Below are 15,007 nucleotides of genomic sequence, written 5' to 3'. Positions count from 1 at the left end.
CCATTCCCACCCCTCAGGAATATCCCACCCCTCGGGGCTATCCCACCCCTCGGGGCTATCCCACCCCTCAGGAATTCCCACCCCTCGGGGCTATCCCACCCCTCGGGGCTATCCCACCCCTCAGGAATATCCCACCCCTCGGGGCTATCCCACCCCTCGGGGCTATCCCACCCCTCGGGGCTATCCCACCCCTCAGCCATTCCCCCCTCACTACCCGCCCCCCTCCGCCCTGCTCCCCCCCCCCCCCGCCTCCCCCGCTGTCTCCGGGCAAGCTGCAGCTCCGCGGCCGTTCATTGGCGGGGGGCGCAACGAGCCGTTCCTCCATTGGCTGCACGGCGGCGGGCGCGGCCAATCGCGGCCGTGTCCTCCCGCCTCGGCCGGCGGCTGTGCCGCGTGGCGCTCGGGGCCGGGTCACGTTGGGCGGCGGGGGGAGGAGGGAGGGGTGCGAGGCGGCGGCGCGGCCGCTGATTGGGCGGGAGGGCGAGGCGCTGGCCAATGGGCGCGGGGCCGCCGTTGGGCCGGCGCGAGGGCAACGGCCGGAATCGCCTCAGGCGGCGCCGCGCGGGCCCGGCCCGGCCCGGCATGGAGGTGAGAGCGGGCACGGCCCGGGTGTCGGGTCGGTACTGGCGTGTGGGGGTGCGCAGGGACCCACACATCGGTACAGAAATGGGTGCGCAGGGACCCACACATCGGTACTGGCGTGTGGGGGTGCGCAGGGACCCACACATCGGTACTGGCGTGTTGGGGTGCGCAGGGACCCACACATCGGTACAGAAATGGGTGTGCGCAGGGACCCACACATCGGTACAGAAATGGGTGTGCAGGGACCCACACATCGGTACTGGCGTCTGGGTGTGCGCAGGGACCCACACATCGGTACTGGCGTGTGGGGTGTGCAGGGACCCACACATCGGTACAGAAATGGGTGTGCAGGGACCCACACATCGGTACTGGCGTGTTGGGGTGCACAGGGACCCACACATCGGTACAGAAATGGGTGTGCGCAGGGACCCACACATCGGTACAGAAATGGGTGCGCAGGGACCCACACATCGGTACAGAAATGGGTGTGCAGGGACCCACACATCGGTACTGGCGTGTGGGGTGTGCAGGGACCCACACATCGGTACTGGTGTGTGGGGTGTGCAGGGATCCACACATCGGTACAGAAATGGGTGTGCGCAGGGACCCACACATCGGTACTGGCGTGTGGGGTGTGCAGGGACCCACACATCGGTACTGGCGTGTTGGGGTGCGCAGGGACCCACACATCGGTACTGGTGTGTGGGGTGTGCAGGGATCCACACATCGGTACAGAAATGGGTGTGCAGGGACCCACACATCGGTACAGAAATGGGTGTGCGCAGGGACCGGCCCCGCGGCCCGGCCCTCGGCTCCGCCCGCCACACCCACCCCCGCCGGGCCCCCCGGGCTGTCCCGGCGCTGAGTGAGGGGGCACCGCGGCCCCGTCGGGGTCGCAGCCGCCTCTCAGGAGTGCCTGGTCCCTCTGCCCCGCCCAGCCCCGGGTCCCCGGCACCCTCCCAGCCGTGTGAGACCGAGCCCAGGCCCGGGGGGAACCTCCTCACCCGAGTCCCGAAAAACACCTGTCTGTGGGGAAATGTGGGCTTGGGCGTGGCCCTGGAGCTGAGGGTGGGCTGTGGGCTCGCCCACCCTGCGGGTGTCGCTGTCAGCAGGGATTGCTGAGGGGAAACCAGGCCCGGACGGGGGCTGAGCCCCGCCCTGGCTCTGTGTGTTCACGGGGTTGGAGAGTGTGCCTCAAAAGCACAGAAAAATACATGGGCTTGACTGGTGTTAGTGAAGGTCGTGCTGTAGGTCACACGGGTGTGGTGTATCCTCAGGGAACTGTGGAAGAATGTGTTTTTAGAGAGCAGAGCTTGCTCAGAACCCTTCAGAACCTTAACCCTGTGAAACCTCAACTTCTTCCCAATTTGGTAGTCATTGCAAATGCACTGCCATGGCAGTTTTGCCAAGAGATTCACTTTTGTATTTTTTAACTGAAGGAGTTCTTAGCTAGCCAGTTTGAGTTTTCCTTATGTACCTCACCTTCTGGAGAAGGGAAGGAGACCCCTCAGTTTCTGTTTGTTCCCATTCCCTGGTCCCCCTGGGCAGGGATTTCTGGCTCTTGCAGGGCGTGATGGGCAGGGGGGTCTCAGAGGTGGGAGCTGTTTCTCCCATAGTTCCAGAAGGCAGCAGATCTCCAGCACAGCTCCCAGGGTGGGTATTACAGCAAAGTCGTGGCTTACGACATCTAGAAATGCACGTTCTGTCTCCATGTAACAAACAATGTGATGGAAGGATGACAGGTGTCCAGGAATCTCTGGAAGGCTGAAAGGACAGGGTCAAAAGGTTCCCTGTCCTTGGCAGAGGGTTGAACAGGATGAACTTTAAGGTCCCTTACAACCCAGACCATTCCATGATTCTGTGGGCATTCTGCTGCTTCTGTGACTGATGTTCCTCTGTGGTGGCTCTGATGTTGAGAAGCTCAGTGCAGGTTTCCTCTTGTTCTCTGAACACCTTCCCAGTTTCTTGTGCTTTGGTGGGTTCAGCTTTTCTTTAAGGGTAAACAGGAAAGTGTTTTACATCAATATATAGAACCAATTCCTCGAGCACTCCGACGGAACAGAATCCTCTGGTAACTTAAAGCTGCTCAGGGCCTTTCCCTGGTGTGCAGTGCAGGGCTGGCAGCGCCGTGTGCAGCCGTGTCTGTGCGGGGGTGGCTCAGCCTGTCCCTGTCCCCACAGCCCAGCGGGGCGTTCCGGAGCGGCCGCGGCTGGGGCGGCGCCGAGGCCGGCGGGCGTTCCACGGACCTGTTCAGCGCCGGAGTGCCGGGCCCAGCCTCGCTCTATGGCTGCTACAAATCACAGGTTTGCCTGGCTCTGAGCTCTTCTTTGGGTCTCTGTGAGAGTCGGGGTTGCTTGTAAATAAAATGGGCAAAACACATTTCTAAGGCAGTTGCTGGTGCAGGCAAATGTAAATCGCTGGGTCTGATTTAACGGTGGCAAATCTCTGTGACTGTAAATGTCCCTCAGAGAGGACAGTGGCTTTCCTGATGCAGTCACAGGAGAAGCAATAAGGGGTGTTTGTAAAGTGGTATTTCACTGTGCTCTTTGTTCTCCTGTTGGCATAAACACTTGTAGAGGAGCAAAGGAGCACTTTGGGAAAACCGGAGAGTTGGTAAGACAGAGAAACTTAATTATTTCCACAGATATCTCTGTGGCAACCACAGGTGTACAGGCCAAGTGTTCTCAGTCTGACCAGCAGATAATACCAGGACAGTGAAATATGTTGGATCTCTCCTGGAATTTTTGCCTTTAATAGCCTTAAACTTACACTGAGGTAAAAGACTCAAATGAAAATTCATTCCCAGTACCTTCAAGACCATCCAGGACTTGTAGGTTTGCCCAGCAACTGGGCATGTTTTGTGCTCACAGACTTGGGGAACCCCAGTGTGCAGCAGACACTGTCTGTGGTTAGGCAGAGAGCCTTGCTGGGGTCAAACCTGGCTCTGTGGGAGCCTTCCTGTTGCTGCCAGACTGCTCTGCTCTACAGAGGAGTGTCTCCTGTGTCTTTAACGTTTAACCCTGCAAAAATACCATTCATTTTTTCACGTTCTAAAAGCTAAGAAGGTTTATTGTATTTAATTCAAACAGGCAAATGCTCCTTTTCTCTTAATCAGGAACCTTTCCTCGAGAAAAGAATTGGCTGCAAATTTTCTTCAGTAGCTTAAATAGCCTGTAATGATGGGGAGAAAGGGGATGTCTCCCAGCTCCTGTCAGGGATCATCTGTTGGAAACTGGACCAGATGTTTTAGGCTGACATTGTTGCCAGTTTTAGGAACTCTCTGAATATATACAGAGTCAGGCTCAGAAAGGAGACATTGATTATTCTGTGCAGGGTGCAAGTTGGAAGTTTTCCACAAATCAAGCACACCAAGGAGTAAAGTTTACATAAACCTGCCTACCTAATGCAGAGTTCCCTCCCACTCAGTGCAGAGTCACTGAGTTTGCACAGCCCTGAGCAATACTTGTTACTGTGCCTGCCTGAGCCTCTTCACTGGTTTTGGGGGTCTTGAGGAGGTGCCTCCTCCTCCTCAATTTCAGGCCAAGTTCAGCTCAGGATGTGCATAACCCAGAGCTGGGTGCCAGAGAAGGTCTGAGCTGCAGCTCCAAGGCCACATCTCCAGCAAGGGCCAGTCAGGACATAAAATATAAAAGCTTTCCATAAGCATCAAGCAGCAGCTGTTTAACCTGAGAACATGTTTGTGTTCAAAAGGGGGTTAAAGGTGAGAATGATGCCATCAGCTCCAATCTGCAGCAGAGAGCAAAGGAAAGGACAGAGAATTCTGCTTAAAGGTTCAGAGAATTCTACTTAAAGATACAGAAAATTCTGCTTAAAGACATCAGTGTGGTGTGAAATTTTTGTGTCCCAAATGTGTGGATCATTTGCTTCTCATGGGCTGGTTCCTCCAAGAGTGAACTTGGTTACAACCACATGGAATGACAAAATGGCAATTTGATGTGTCTGATATTAAATCAGTGCTTTTATTTACATTAAATGCAGAATGAAGATAATGTGGAGTTACCTCAGACCTACAGTTCTTCCCTTTCACCATCAGAGTACTCTGCACCCATGGACCCTTCCCTCTTGTACCCTCCCTGGTCCACATGTACCGATGACACCAAGCAGCCTCCTGCTCCTCAGGTTAACCTGAAGCCCAGGTAGTCCCCCTTGGCAGGGAGTGCATCTGTGTTGGTGAAGTAGATGCAGTAGATTTTTTTGTTTAATCTAACTTGGGAAATCCTTGGGACGAGGGAATTGTTTTAATTAATACACAGTTGGTTTTCAGGATTCAGCCCGAAAGGAATGATTGTGGCAGTGAAACAGATCTGTATGTGCTCGTGTCAAACATCCTGGAAGAACAAGACAAGCCACAGCCGTGCTTTGCTGAGGGGTGAGTGGGTGCAGGTGCTGCTGCCCAGCTGTTCTCTGACAGGAGCTCCCCTTGCTGAGCTCTCTGTGCTCATTATTTGGCTTCACATCTGCTGCTGCCCCAGCCTCGTGCTCCGGGCGCTTTCCCTCCCTCCCCTGATCTTCCAGCATCTCACCTGGGGTACTTGGAAGCTTTTCTCAAGGGCACTCATTGCGTGGCAGCTTCTGGATCTCTGATATTTAGAGACCTTGTTAGTTGGAGTTTTTTAAAATAAGGCCTTAATGAGTGTTGTGGACATGCTGTATTCAGGTAAATCCCTTGGATGTGTGTCTTGGCGTGCTCTTTCTTGAATCAAGACTGAATTCAGACTTCAGGTTTCTGTCTTAATTAATGACAATTTACAGAAAGAATACACAGTCAGACTCCACACTTTCTTGGACTGGCAGAAGAGAATTCCAGGCAAAGTGGATGTTGCTTGCTGTTAGTGCTACCTAAGCAATATCTTCATATTTAGATGTCAGATGTATTTTGCCTCCGTTCCTGCACCACGAGATGGACAATTAGATGGTCATAACAACATGACACAGAAGGGTGCAGGTCCAGCATCCCTCAGATGCTTACAGAGGTCCCTAACTTTTCCTTTTCTAGGTGTAAGTGACAGGAGAGGGAACCCAGCTCTCAGGTTCCCAATCCAGGCACTGCTTTTTTCTTCTGTCTTCCCAAACAATTCCAGTGATTTCTGTATGTGCCAAGTTACGTGGCTGAAATGAGGGAAAACTTCAGTCTTGATCCCGAGAGAGCTCAGTAATTCCTTTGCTTTGGACAGGCAGGGCTGGAATTCTGTTTTCACTACTCCCAGATTTGGCCTGCAATGACTTCCAGGCACAATTTCCTGTTTACTCATTCTGTTCAGAGTTTTTCTTGGAAGTCAGGGATTGCTTGATTCCTGGTAGTTCGTGTAAGGAGGGGAAGGGTGCTGGGATGCTGCCCCTGGCTCTGCCTGCAGGAAGCAGTGCAGGCCAGTGTAAGGCACGAGTGAGAGGAGAGAGGAGCTGTCTCTGGGAGGCTGAGGGCAGTTTGGTTACCTGAACCTGGTCCTGCACCTGGAGTGTTTTGGTGGGGATGGACAGTAAATCTGCAGCAGCACTGAGGGGCCATGACTTGGTGTGGACACTTCCCTTGCAGCTCGAAGGCGTGTCCGTAGCTCCTGAGCTGTGAGGCTGCATTTGGACAAGGCAGAATCAGTTTTCTCAGCTGAGTATAGGAAACAGAAGGTGACAGGAGTGGGTAGAAGTTGAACTCAGACATCTTGGAAGGGTTAGGGAAGAACTGGGTTCTTAAGCCTTCCTTTATGTTTGGGGATGGAGAGCAGCACCTCAGATCAGCCTCTAACCGTGCATTTCTTGTTTTCCAAGGAGTTGCCCTCCCACCCTGAAGTCGGTGTGGCCAGTGAACGCAGCCAGAGTGGACCCCCACGAGCTGCTGCCAGAGGGCAGGAGGGCAGTGGTTGGAGCTGCCCCCCAGCAGGGTTTCTGCAGCAGCGAGGCCGTCCCTGCTGCTGACAGGCAGTTCCTGCCCAGCGCCGCGCTGGGCTCCCAGCACAAAGCAGACGACTCTTACCGCGGGTTTGCCGCCGTGGAGCTGGAGGAGCAGGGCCTGTTCCCTGCCAGGGCTGAGTGTGCCAGCACACAGACCAGCGAGGCTGTGAGGACAACACCTGGATACCAGAACTACCTGTACCTGAAAAACACCTTTGCCCCCCAGGCTGGGTACTCTGATGCAGTCAAAGAGCCAGGAGTGGATGTCTATTGTTATGGAAGGGACAAGGTGTGTCCCAAGGGAGCAGATGCACAGGTGCACTCAAAACGGGCAGAAACGTTTCTTCCACAGTGTCACAGATACAATGAAAACACAGATTACAGCAAATACACAGAATATCCTCATGCTGGTAAAGCAAAGCCCAACAAGAGCACCAGTTGTAACCTCCAAGAAAATAGAAAGGTGGTAAATGGAACCCCCGAGGCACCATCTCTGGATGTAGAGCCCTATGCTAAGTTATTTCAAGTTAAATCAGGAACTCAGAAAAAATTTGAAGACACAATTTCAGATCAGCACGACTTTACATTTCCCAAGTCTATAGGACTTGTATCAGAAAAACAGTTTGCAAATGAGCCTTCCTTCGGCACTGATTTGGGGCAAAAATTTGAGTATGGACCAAAATGTTTTGCAGCTTGTCCAGGGAATAATGGTGTGGAAAAGCAGCAGTTTCCCAAGGCCGATCTTCAGAACCCTGAATTATATAAATCACTGCCACTGTTGCCCACAGCAGCAGTGCCTTCAGGAGGCTCTAGTGCGAGGCCAGCGTGGATGAACATCCAAACCAAACCCGCTGCTTCTGCCCCCTTCCAGAATCCAGGTCCTGTGTTGAAGGTAAATAATCAGTCACCTGCATTTCCAAAAAGTTCCAGTCATTCTAATGATGTTTTTCAGTTACCAGCTTCAAATTTGCCTTTAAATTGTAATTTCCTTCAGAAGTACTGTCAAGACAACCCATTTCTCTCCAGCCTTGACATGGGTTACGGTGCTGTGGAACGAGCTCGGGCAGCTGTGTGCATGGAAGCCCTGGCCAGGGGTGGGGAAGAGAACTTCCTCGAGTACCTCAGTGAGAAGAAGCTGAAGCAGCCGAATGGAGTCTGTGACAGCTACTTGGCTCAGCAGTTCAGGATCACTGACAGTCTGAACAAACAGCGTTTCCAGCTGAAGCCCCAGAGCGAGCACTGCGACCTGGAAGGACAGAGCCAGGCGGAGGGGGTGTTGCAGGACATGTACCAGCAGCTGCTGGAGTCTCAGGGGCAGCTCCACCTCTGGGCAGGGAGCGGGAACAGCAGCGCCATCAGCCCTGGGGGCGGCCTGCAGGCTCCGGGCATCCCCAGCGCCGGCGTGGGCGACTTGAGGCGTCACCGGCAGCTGGGCCCCGGCGCCTTCCCCGTGAGACCCGCTCACCTGGGCCGTTCGGTGGTGCCTCTGCTGGAGCCTCACCCCTTGGTCTCCCAGGACGATCTGAAACGCCTCTACCCTTGTTTGACGGATAAGATGTTGAGTGACAGTGCACTCTCTGGCTTCGTGTCAGCATTTGGATTTCAGAAGCAAGCGAAGAGCCGCAGTGGGCCGGCCAGTGAGCTGCATGTGAGGCTGGAGGAGTGCTATGAGCAGTGGAGAGCTTTGGAGAAAGAAAGGAAGAAGGTAAAAATTCCCAAACTACATTAATATCCCAGATTTGATGTGGGTCTCGTCCTGCTCAGTGCAGTCACAGCTCATGGGCCTGGGTAGTTCTGCTGTTAGGAGTTGAAATGGTTAGTGGGACTTCAAAGTTCCAAGGTTGTTTCTCTGTGTGTTTGGACCTGAAGAGGGAAGGTGTGAAGGTTTGTAGCCTGGCTGGGAGTCTAACTAAGGTTATATGGAGAGTTGCACTTAAAGAAGGAATTCAGGGACTTCTCCAGTCTCGGGGGTGGGTTGGGGAAGGCGTGTCCATAAGTAACAAAAAGATGTTACACCTTTTTTATTAATACAGTAAATACAGTTTCTTTCAATTCTTTCACTTCAATTTCTTGGGCGCTACAATGAGTTCTTCTCACCTTCTGTTTCCCCGAGGGTTCAAACCCAAGGTGTGTGTGAAGGGGCTCTTGTTTTCCCCAGAAACAGAGGCTGAAGAAAGGATCATTTAATTCAAACCCTTGAACTAAAAGGCTCGGGCAGTGCTGTGTGAAAGCAATTGCCCTTTTTGGGCCTCAGCAGGAGGAAAACGTGTCTCCATTTCACCAGTTGGGATGGGGTTTGAATTTCAGTACCTGGGACTGTCTGTGGGCCAAATGTCACCTGGCAACAGTGGGGCCTTTGGGAGCTCTGCTGTGCCAGCCCCCACAAAGAAACCTAATTCTGAGGGGAATTAACATGGGGAGAGGTTTTGCCAAAGTGTTTCCTGACAAAAGGCAGTGGTGGTTGCTGTGAATGGAGGGGCTGGGGGAGAGTGAGTCCAGCCTGAGGATGGGAGGTGGTGTCTGATGGGAAAGTGCAGGAGAGGAGTTGGCACATGTGTGGCCAGGGGATGGTGGGGAAAATTCAGCTGCAGCTTTATCGTAGAACCAGAGGATGGTTTGGGTGGGAAGGGACCCTGAAGCTCATCTCGTTCCACCCCCTGCCCTGCTCAGGGACACCTTACACCAGACCAGAGTGTTCAGACAAAAAAACCTTTTGTAGGTTAAGAAATCTTTACAAAAGTTAGGTTAATTGCTGACTGAAACAGTTTTAATTTATGTCTGAGATCCACATCTGTTTGGTCATTTTTTCCCCTGTAATTCTGACTTGCCTCCATTTTATTTCCAGGCAAAACCAGTCCAGGCTGTAGCCAGAGTGAGCAGAACACGATTGCTGTAGTTGAACTGCTTTGAGTCAAGCAGTTGTTCACTTAAGCACGATTGTCTCACCAAAGGGTTAAATCCCAAATGCCTGAATCCTCATTATCTCCTTTCAAAAAAACCCAAAACCCTGAGGGGAAGAAAGGGAATATCTGGTGTTTTTTTCTTGTTTCTGTAATGAAGCTCACACTGCTTCTGAGGGAGTTGTTCTTTTGTTTTCCTGCAGACTGAATCAGCACTTGCAAAGAATTTCCAAGGGAAAAAGGTTTCCAGTACTAACAACATTCCCATTCCAAGGCTGACATCAAATCCATCAAGAGTTGATCGCTTAATTGTGGATCAGCTACGGGAACAAGCCAGAGTGAGTTGTAGGACTAAAAACAAAATCTATTGAACTTATCCTACAGAACTTAGAGTACCATGTGAGATAGGTAAGATGATCAGGGCAGCTTTTCCCAAAATAGCTTTGTTCTGTGCAGGGAATAACATTTCAGCAGATCCTGATAGAGTTTCTGCAGCTCCAGGTTCCCTGTGCTGTTACCAGGGAGCCACGGAGGGGCTGGGGCTCACACATCCCCACGTGCCCAGGGGATGTGGTTTCTGGTGCAAGAGCTGCACGTGGTGCATCCAGTCCTGGAGCCTGTGCCTGCACAGCCCTCAGATGTGCTGCATTCCAAGCAGCTCAGCAGGGAAATGTTCACTCTGGTTTTGTAGACACCGTGTTGGAGGAGGTATTTGTGGAAAAAAGCAAATTTAATTAATATTTGGAAGACTTTGGTATATAATTGCTTGAGAGTCTGGTGGTTTTTTAATGCAGAATGGTTATTTTATGTAACTTCAACCTGAATTTCTGTTATTAGTTTGCTGCTTAATCCAGAGAGCTGTAGGGCAAGTGTGACAGATCTGCCGAGCTGCAGGGGCTCTGCCCAGCCCCTGGGGGGCTGCAGCTGGCAGGACTCTGCAGAGGGTGGGCACAAACCCACCTGAGCTGCCAGCAGGATGGTGAGGGGCTGCACTGCCCCTCCTGAGGGCCAGAGCCAGAGCCAGGGTGCTGGTGCTGCAGGAGGAGCAAAAGCAGAGATGAAACCTCTCCCTGCCTTGCACTGTGGGGTGAAAGGATTCTGGGAGATACTTTGCTTGGAGGCAGCAGGGCTGAGCAACAGGTGAAATAATCCATAGAGCTGGGTGAGCTCCCTGCCTGCTGGCACTGCCCTGTGCCTGGTGCTGTTCACCCCGCTGGGAGAGCACAGTGAGGGACCTCTGGGTGGGCTCAGGGTACACTTTTGAAACTCCTGCTCTATGAATCCCAAAAGAACAGGGCTGGGAAGTTTCTGTGCTTAGAAGGCTTGCCTGTCTTTGTCCTGGTACTTTTAACCTGCCTCTGAAACAGGACTGAGTCCTCTCTAGCCATTTGAGACACCAAACTTCAGGGTAAGAACCCCAAACCCTTGTTAGGTGGCAACTGAGAAGTAGTTTCAAGGATGCTCAAGCACAGTGGGGCTGTTGAACCTGAGTTGTGACATCAGACAGCTCAGTGATGGGCAGAGAGGAACACGGGAACAAACGCTGGAGAGGCAGCTGAGTTGGCCGAGTCTGGGATTAACTCCTGGTAGGATGGAGCATCCAGTTAAATCCTCTTGGAAATCACACCCTTGACTTTGGTTACTTAAGGCCATCAAGTGTGGCCAGGCCCAAGGACTGTTACAATCTGGGGATTTTTAGTTTTGTCTCTTCCTGCAGAGCAGTACCTGGTTCTCAGTGCTCTGTGAAGGTGGCTGAGGACGGGGAAACCCCGTGATGTCACTGGTTAAGATAAACAAGACAACAACGATGCAGATTTTCAATGGACTAAACAAACCTGAATTACCTCACGTGTGGTTCCACAGCAGCTTTCCCTTTCCCAGTCCAGCTGCCCTGCCTGGCACAGGGGGATCATCTGGGTGAGGACTGGCCTGTGGGGGATTAGTTTTCAGCCAGGAATTGCATCAGTGCTGCAGGAAGGGGGACCCCAGGTCTCTGGATTCAGATAAATGCTCCTGTTGCATGGGTGTCTCCGAGCTGTTCAGGTCTGTTATCAGCCAGTAAGCTGGGGGGCCTTATACTGGGGTGCTGTAGCTTTGCTGTTGTGCCACAGCTTCGGGTTTGGAGTGAACAAATCCAGGTAAGAACTTAGAGCAGCTGTAACTTTGTGAACTGTTGTCAAAGGAAAATAATGGATATCGTTAACCTGCTCTTCCTAATCAATTAATTCTCTGGTAAGTGTAGGTGAGCACAGTGTGACCTCCTGTAACATGGGCCTTGTTTGCCAGGGTGTGACTCTGCTGGGGAAGATGGAGCGCCTGCGCAGCTCCCCCCTGCACGCCAACATCTCCTCTGCGCTGGACAAGCACCTGGATTCCATCCACGTGGTGCAGGCCCGGAGGAAGGAGGAAATCCTGACTGCCTCCACCCCTCAGCGGCACGGCCCGCCCCGCTGCCAGGATGAGAGAGGTACAGCTGGGCTTGGGAAGGGCTGCACATGTTGCAAGGCTGTAAAGAATAAGTGAGGGAGGTTGTATTTGAGTTTTAATGTGTTTCTCAGTGTTAGAGCTTTGCCAGAGGCAGACTGGGTGCGGTTTGGATGAGAGGCTTGAGGGGACAGTAAAACTGGGGTTTATAGAGATAAATGGGTTAAATCAGTTTGGAGTGGGTTTATTCAGTTAATAAACTAGCAAGGAATAGGAATTAGTGGGGTTTTTTGGTAACACTCAGGGTTTGGAGATGATATTAAGCTATTGCCTCTTTCTTCTCCCTGTCCCTCATATTCCCACTCCCATCAACCCTCCAGCTCTGTCTTTGTGCAGACCTTCCCTGGTATTTCCATGCTGAATCTGCCCAAAAAAACAGAGATGGCCTTGGGTTACAAATGGATTTCCTCTTTTCAAGCATGTTCTGTCACAGACTGGCATAAATACAAATCCTATTTTGGATGGATACACAAAAATACATTGGTCAGAATGTTTTCATTCTTAATGGTATCCAAACTAAGCCAAATACTCAGCTTATCTTTCACTAGTGCACAGGCAGAATGGGAGTCAGGACAAATTCCTGCTGCCTGTGGTGCTCTGACCCCCTGCCTTGTGTCAGGAGAGGGAGAGGGACCCTGGGGCAGCATTTGGGGAGGATTTTTCAAATAGTAAATTATTGAATGTGGTGACTGTATTTGCTGTGTGTTTGGGAAAGCCTCGAGGAAAAGGCCTGAAGCTGCACAGCTCCTCTCTTTGGCAGAGCTCTGTTGTTAATGGTTTAGGTTTGTTTGGGAGCAGGTTTTCCCCAGCCCAGCCCTGTTTCCCCCAGCACCTTTCTATTCCCTCTGATCTGATGTTAAGCATCTTATGGAATCACAGGGTGGTTTGGGTGGGAAGGGACCTCAAAGCCCATCCATCCCACCCCTGCCATTGGACACTCCCAGGGCAGGGGCAGCCAGAGCTTCTCTGGGCACCTGTGCCAGAATCACAGGACCCTTTACAGCATTGCTGGGGTTCAGCATCATTCCCCTGTGTCCTTTGATCCGGTGCCCCAAACGAGCTGTTCCTGCCCTGTGGTACAGACTCCTTGGCAGGACAGGTAAGGGACCCACCTGTGCCCCAGGGGGGAGGGCCCAGGTGCCCCGAGCGTGTGTGTGTGCACCGGGCAGCCCCAGCCAGGTGTGCAGGGGCAGCAGGAGGGGCTGTGACAAACTCAGAGGCTCAAAGCCGGGCACCCACCTGCTGTGTGAGGACAGGAGGTTCAGGTCCGACTCTGCCACACGTGTAGGAGCCAGGGCAAGTCGGGGCCTGGCGCGGGAGCCCCCGCAGCGCAGCCGCACCAACTAAGCGCCGTTTCCCCCGCAGTGGTGCTGGCTCTGGCCGCGGCGCTCCGGGCGCTGTGCCAGGCCACGCGCACGGTCCGCACCGTGCTGTGGTGCGCCTTCCAGATGAGCCTGCCCAAAGCCGCCGCTGGAAAACGCGCCCGGGAGAGGCTCCCGCAGGAGCCGCCACCGCCCGACGAGAAGAGAGCGGACCCCGCGCGGGCTGCGGCGACGCGGGGGCTGCGGGAGCCGCGGGAGGCGGGCACGGAGGGAGGCCCCGGCCCAGACCTGCTGCGCGGGGCCTTCCAGAGGGAGGACACGAACGCCTCGTAATTTGGGATTCTTTTTATTAGTTACTTCCAAGTTGCAACTGCCAATGTTCTTATTTAACGCTGTATCTTGATGAGAAGTGGGATTTGCCTTAAGGGCTCTCAGGTTAAGCTGTTAACAGGCAGAGTGTTGTAAAGCCAAACTGGTGAATGTTAACTTAAAAACATAATCACACGAACTCTTTAACAGCCAAGACATTATTTATCCCCTGCGGGTGAATCCTGGTGTCCAACTCTCCCAGTAACTCCTTTTAGTTTTGTTTTTAAATAATGACTCTTAAGAGACTGTTGTGCGATGGGGTGTGAGGTTGGTGTCAGGTCACATTCTGATGTAACAGTTTCCTTATCAAACTAAAGCCTGGAAACAGGAGGAAAAAAGGCTAAGAATACCCAATATTCATGTCAAATTAGATATTTAAAATACAAATATTTATGAATTTGAGATTTTAGAATCTACTTTTGGGAAAGGAGATATGCACCAGGTTCCACTAAATTAGCAGTACAGCAGAATCGCTGTGTGAAACCATGATTGTAGTGAATGTGTTCGGATATTTGGGCATGCTCTTGGGAACAAAGGAGCTCCTGTTTTAAAGTATTTAAGCATCCTAATCAAACTTCAACAGGCACACAGGATTGTCCTGCAGAGCTGTGCAGCAGCTGCAATAATGAGCATTGTTTTTAATTAATTTAAATTTGGAAGAGGTAGCGCAAAGTTCTGAAATTTCGGTTTTCTTAAAGTTACTCTTTCACTAGTTTGGTTTGCAATTTTATTGTCAGCTTTTAGACTTCTTCATTCCCCTCTGCCTTTGGGCAGCTCCCAGCACTGGTGCTTGCCTGTGGCTCTCAGTCTGTAGGAACAGGAGTGGCTGATTCACCGTGTTCTGGAGGAGGAGGAGGAGGATGGACCCTTGGAGCGCCGTGGGTGGTGTGTGGGTAGAGCCAGGGAGCTGTGGGTGCCTGGACCCCCCGGTGCTGCCCTGGCTCTGCTCCTGCTGCTGCTGGGAGTGCTGCTGTGCAGAGGGGCTGATGGCACCGTGTAAATGGGCATTAGATGAAGTGACAGAAACGACTGAGAAGGGCTTAGCAGAAGGTGGGTGAGTGTGTGATGACTGCAGTGACCAGAAGCACTGCCAGGCTGAGTGTTCTGGGACAGAACAAGCACAGCTTCATACCAGTCACTGCACTGGGCTTTGGTCAGTTAAACCCAGGCTCTGTTGATGTTAAAGCAAAACTGACTGTACTGGCTGGGGTCATCTGTAGGAAATAAATTCATTTTTGCTGAAGAGTTTTTGTTTTGTCAGTGTGTTCTCAGGCTGGGCTCCTCAAGCCTGAGTTGGTACCAGGGGTGAGACGTTCAGTCCATTAGGGAGGTGTGTTCAGGGGGACAAAGCAAAGGGGGTGCTGAAATCATGGAGAGCTATAACCATAATGTTGCACATGCCAAGGGGAGCCAGAGTGGGGAATATTTTCCCCCCTTCAAGTG

At 52.3% G+C, this 15,007-nt stretch overlaps 1 protein-coding gene across 1 annotated transcript; it reads left to right on the top strand.

Annotated features, from left to right (window-relative positions):
* The first annotated feature begins 504 nt into the window (after positions 1 to 504).
* On the top strand, positions 505 to 14,807 carry MEIOC (meiosis specific with coiled-coil domain). Its single transcript, XM_071577360.1, has 7 exons — positions 505 to 588; positions 4,582 to 4,739; positions 4,868 to 4,972; positions 6,367 to 8,194; positions 9,593 to 9,727; positions 11,676 to 11,856; positions 13,239 to 14,807. The coding sequence occupies exons 1-7, from the start codon at positions 583 to 585 to the stop codon at positions 13,526 to 13,528; spliced, it is 2,703 nt and encodes a 900-aa protein (XP_071433461.1). The 5' UTR covers positions 505 to 582; the 3' UTR covers positions 13,529 to 14,807.
* The last annotated feature ends 200 nt before the right edge of the window (positions 14,808 to 15,007 follow it).

The sequence above is a fragment of the Pithys albifrons genome, chromosome 25, assembly GCF_047495875.1.
Source record: "Pithys albifrons albifrons isolate INPA30051 chromosome 25, PitAlb_v1, whole genome shotgun sequence".
NCBI lineage: Eukaryota > Metazoa > Chordata > Aves > Passeriformes > Thamnophilidae > Pithys > Pithys albifrons.
The sequence above is the reverse complement of the archived record's forward strand: the minus strand, read 5'-3'. Positions and strand labels throughout refer to the sequence as shown.

Coding starts and splice junctions, on each gene's coding strand:
- MEIOC (XM_071577360.1), top strand. Junction 4,740..4,867: donor CAGGTTAACCTGAAGCCCAG/GTAGTCCCCCTT, acceptor GTTGGTTTTCAG/GATTCAGCCCGAAAGGAATG. Junction 4,973..6,366: donor CAGCCGTGCTTTGCTGAGGG/GTGAGTGGGTGC, acceptor TTGTTTTCCAAG/GAGTTGCCCTCCCACCCTGA.